The 5218-nt window shown below is 42.9% G+C and overlaps 1 protein-coding gene across 1 annotated transcript in view; it reads left to right on the top strand.

Moving 5' to 3' along the window:
- The window catches only part of dachb (dachshund b), a 122692-nt gene that overhangs the window by 113639 nt on the left and 3835 nt on the right, over nucleotides 1-5218 (top strand). Inside the window, exon 7 of the mRNA XM_050066699.1 lies at nucleotides 814-888. Within this exon, the coding sequence (XP_049922656.1) occupies nucleotides 814-888 (75 nt within the window). The remainder of the gene's footprint in view (nucleotides 1-813; nucleotides 889-5218) is intronic.

Raw genomic sequence — 5218 nt, 5'->3', positions numbered from 1 at the left:
TAAAATGCCATAGGCTTGTGCTAATAACGTTAGCATGTTGTATTTGTTGGGGAAAATGTGTCCAGATAAAGACAAGTGTTTGTCTGTGAATGCTGCGAGTTATAGTGAAGCTGATTTGTGTACTTGTGTTTGAAATTGTCTCTATTAAGCCATGTTTAATGTGTGTTTAATGTGTGTTTTGAATCAACTAAACTGTACAGCACTTCACAGAAACCCTGACACCTACTAGTGTTTTGGACACACCACTGCACAAGTATAAATGCTCACAACAAAGTATAAATCCCACTTTATGCCTGTGACCTGTCGCCAGGAGATTTAAAAAGCAGCTATCAGTAGTTAGCAGCTAACTCAAAGAGGAGGAACAGCAGCTGAAAATAAGTAGGGGGACAATAACAAGCGGGGGCTCCTTACCCTCCAAGCAAAAGACGAGATCAGCTGCCACATAACAGGGATGGTAAATGATTGTTATTGCCATGTAATGCCATTGTTTTTATTTAGAAAGTGCTGCCCGAAGCGTATGTTATATCACACTAGACGCTGACGCTGATGTGTTACGCATCACTCCTGTCAAACCCATCACTCATCTTTTGTTCTGAGACGCCGCCATTGTTCGGTGCTGTATGAAAAAGTAGCGGCGTATTGAAGGGTCTTCGTTGTGGCAGTATTGTGAAATCTCTGTGTTAAAAAAAGGCGACAGATACACATGCATCTGCAGACGTATTTATATATACATTCATGCATCAACACACACACACACACACACACACACACACACACACACAAACTCACTGTGCCTTTTTTTTTTTACAACAGGATTGGTGTCAGCTGATGCAGATGTTGCGCTGACCAACCCAGCTGCACCCATCAAGAAAATAACAAAGGACAAAGGTTGGACCACACACACACACACACACACACACACACACACACACACACTGAAATGTTTTCTCAAAAATGCACAGACTCACACACTCATATAAGTGCGGATATTCCATTACCCACCTTAATCTAAACCCTCACCCATTTTGTTTTGACGTCTGACAAATTGTCCTCACTTAGAGGGCTTTCCTCATCTACTGTATTTACACACACACACACACACACACACACACACACACACAAACAGAGAAACAGAAGCGTCAGGATGTTCAGCCCCTCCTATTGATCACCTGTCTCTGAGCCATCAATCAGACGAATGAACGAGGGAGGCAGAGATAGATAGACAGATAAATAGATGGAGGGAAGGAGGAAGGGGTGAGGCTAAGTGAAGGAGGCATGGCTAAAAGGGGTCAAGAGGTCACACACTAAAAGCATGTGGGGCCTCTCCTCCCTCCATCACCCGGGCTGTATTTTCCATTCTTATAACACATTCTGTTTTCAGCTAATTCTTCACTCTCCTCACCTCTTCCCTTCATTTCCTCTGCGTTCATACTGCTGGAGCGGCGCTGCCGACATCAGCAGGAGCAGCTTCCTTTAAAATCGATACAAATCTGATGCTGCTTCTCTTAAAGAACGGAGCGTGGACCTGAGCGTGTGAGGTGGGACGATTCAGCTTCTCTGCAAGTGTGTTCAGAAACCTGTTGTGTGATATGGGGCCGGGATGTGGCCGCCACCTCCTAAAGGACAAAACACACCGGCTGCGAATGGTGCGTGTCAAAAAATATGCCCCTATTATTTTCAATGTACAGCCCCACACTGCTGCTAGACATGCGTCGGCACTCCTGGATGCCTCACGCCACTGTCCTATTTCGAGCCTCGCTGCCCTGGAATTAACAACACATTCTCTCTCCGACATTGTCACATATTGACATTTGGTCACGGACTTTCCACGTCCACTAGAGATGCAAATCTTGCATCAGTGGGTGGGCCACTAAAAATTAACATTGTAATTCATTTCAGGTGGATTTGTCAGTTATATTCGTATTTAATAACCTTTATTTATATAGGACTTTTAAAAAACAAAAAACAAAAAAGTATTCATATTTATTTTCCGTCAGGCGCAAAATGACCAGCTACTGTAGATGTCAGACCGTCGGCAATGTTCTGTATAATACTTCCATGGCAACGCCCCACGTGAGGGGTCCTAAAGTATAATACTTCCATGGCAACGCCCCACGTGAGGGGTCCTAAATAAAACCAGCGCCAAACCTCCTTGCCATGGATGCCAAAACAGTGAGAGAGAAATTAAAATCAGGAGAATTTAAAACAAAAAAAAAAACGAAGGGAAAAGTTCCGTTTGGGAGCGCTTCAGTGTCACTTAATGTTTGGCACGGGTTGGGTGCGGGTCTCTAAATTTTAGAAGATAATTACGTCGGGTGGGTGGCGGATGGATGACTGATGAGTGCACAAGGATTAGGGTGCGCTCAAACGCCATCCGCGCATCTCTAACGTCCACACATTACGTGCAAGGTACCCTGGGTGCGTTGGTTGTTGACGTCTCTGCTCCTATAGCAGCTCGACTCCTCTCCTCACCATCGATGCATAAAGAGAGCTCTGTTGCTGCTGCTGTGTTGCGCGTGACAAAGAATGGATGAGGAGGGACTTGTTGTTGAAGTGAGGAAATATCCCGAGCTAAACGACCCATGATCCCGTCATTATAAAGACAATGACTGAGGAGAAATCTGGACCTTGGGTTGGACCAGTTGGGAACCACTGGTCTACAGAATATTAACGTTTCTTCTTCACTTTTGTACATATAAGATTTAATGATTGGTTTTTGTGGTAGGCGGGAACACGATGTGGGATGTTGATCCAGGAGCATGTCCTACCTTGTGCATGAGTAATAGTGCGTCATGCTGGACTAGGACACTGTACCAAAGAGGTCTTTGTCTCTGCGATTGTCTCATCAACTGTACCTAAAGAACTGTGGACGGCTCATTAAAGACAACTCCAGGTGACCAGAAAACGCATAAAGTCCACTCAGACACAGAAAGTGTTTAACTGCCCATCTCAGGGGGAAATAACAGACAACAGAATGTCCTTCCTCCATCTGGAAGGTATATTGGAGCAATTACTGCAGCACGACACAATAAACCCAACTTGTGTTTGCGGTGTAAGATGACCTCACCGAGTGTCGTATCCTCGGCTGCTTTACATGTTGTTCATTCTAAAGTTGTGACCAGTGAAAGAAAACAATCAGAGGTTCAGCTTGAATTACGTTCAGAAACTCTGCTTATTCTTCTTTGAAACTTAAACCTTACTCACAAATTGATGAGTTTTCAAAATAAAAGCACGAGATTGAGCGACAGTGACACGTTAACGCTGACACTAAAACCAGTGTTCAGTCTTCCTGTTTTCCCTCCCTCGCCTCGTTTTTGTAATCCTCTCCTCTCCCCCTCCTCCTCTTATCCAAATGCCTGTCTCTGTCTTTTTTAATCCTTTTAAAACGCTCCCCCTTTCCTTTAGTTTTATTCCAGCTTTTCCACATATTCTCTCCGTCATCTTCTGCCATTTGTCCTTTACTTTGTTCACCTGTCATCCCCCTTTACCACTCCACTCTTTCTCCTCCTCCCCCCGTTCTCGTAACGCTGTGACCTAAAAACTAAACATTGTCATCGATAGTTAAGCCCCAATGTCCTCAAACGAGACGATAATTCATTTTCAGTGTCCTCAAACGAGACGATAATAAAGTTTCAGTGTCCTCAAACGAGACGATAATTAAGTTTCAGTGTCCTCAAACGAGACGATAATAAAGTTTCATTGTCCTCAAACGAGACGATAATTAAGTTTCAGTGTCCTCAAACGAGACGATAATTAAGTTTCAGTGTCCTCAAACGAGACGATAATTAAGTTTCAATGTCCTCAAACAAGACGATAATTAAGTTCCACTGTCTCCAAACGAGTACTTCCTGTCTTATGAAGTACTCGTCTTATTACTTCTTATTTTGTTACTGTTGCTGAAATTGGTCAAATTTGTTGCCATATCAAACAACAAACATTATTAATGATAACTAAAAGTTTCAACCATAAAATCTGATCAGGTTTTGGAGCTTGTCCACTTTTGTGTCAGACTTGGCTGCCATCTTGTTTTTACATGGATTAGTGTATTGTGCTCTTACTACCACTAGGTGGCACAAAAAAGTGTCCATGAACGAGGACAACAGGTCTGAGTTGTAAGTAGAGTGAAGTATAAGGTCAAGTAAACCCAAAATGAGATGCCCTCATTGGAGGACACAGGGCCTCAGGAGGATATGAAAGAAGTGGATCAGATGATTGATCACGGAGGCAAAGACGTTACCAGTGGAAACTGTGTCAACACTCTACAAATAAAGGAGTGAAACAACACGTTAGAAACACATATACAGGGAAATATACATCTTATACAGAGAAAAAGTGGCACCGCAAACTGTGACGTGGCTTTCTGGGTTGAGCTTTGTGCGTAGAGAAACAACAACCTTGTATTTTCAGTATTGAGGAAGTTGATCAGTTGATTGATGACAGATGCAAAGACGTTTTCAGTGGAAATACTGTTACGCCTCGAAGGAAACTCAAAGGACATATATTGTAACTTAATCACTTAGTGACGCAGGGATTCTTTCAGTGACAGACTTACAGACTAGTTTTACAGGGACAGTGGATGTTAGTGTTACAGAGCTATTGCTGTATTGACTCAACTAAAAGAAAAAGAATCAAAGAAAAGTTGAGGATAATCAAAGAATTACTTAAGAAAAGGAAGTAATGAACAAGCAAGACAAGAGGAGAAAATAACGATGACGGACAAAGAGAAAGAAAATGGACATGTGGGGACTGGGAAATAAGGAGAAGATGTGAGGGGAGAAAGACGAAGGTTGTGAAGATGAAGATGAGGGAAAAACAAGTGAGGAAGTGGAGGAAAGGTGATGAAGAAAGATATGAGAGGAGAGGTGGAGTAAAGGGATGTATGGATGAAGTGGCAGATAGGGGATAGTGATGGTGTGTGTGTGTGTGTGTGTGTGTGTTAGAGTGCATCTTAATCAGCGTTAATTTCACAGCAGAGTTAACCCAGTTGTCAGTGTGTTAGGCATTAAGGGCTGATCAGACACTGTGACGCACTCACAATGAACACACACACACTCACACACACAAATCAAGGATGTCTTTAATCCTTGCCAATTAGTACCACACATGATTGTCTGAATACTAACGACCTGTGTGTGTGTGTGTGTGTGTGTGTGTGTGTGTGTTTGGTGTAATTGATTTCTCTGATGCTGCTTCGTTGCCTTTTATACCTTAGTAAACA

Source organism: Epinephelus moara, chromosome 17 (genome assembly GCF_006386435.1).
Source record: "Epinephelus moara isolate mb chromosome 17, YSFRI_EMoa_1.0, whole genome shotgun sequence".
NCBI lineage: Eukaryota > Metazoa > Chordata > Actinopteri > Perciformes > Serranidae > Epinephelus > Epinephelus moara.
The sequence above is the reverse complement of the archived record's forward strand: the minus strand, read 5'-3'. Positions and strand labels throughout refer to the sequence as shown.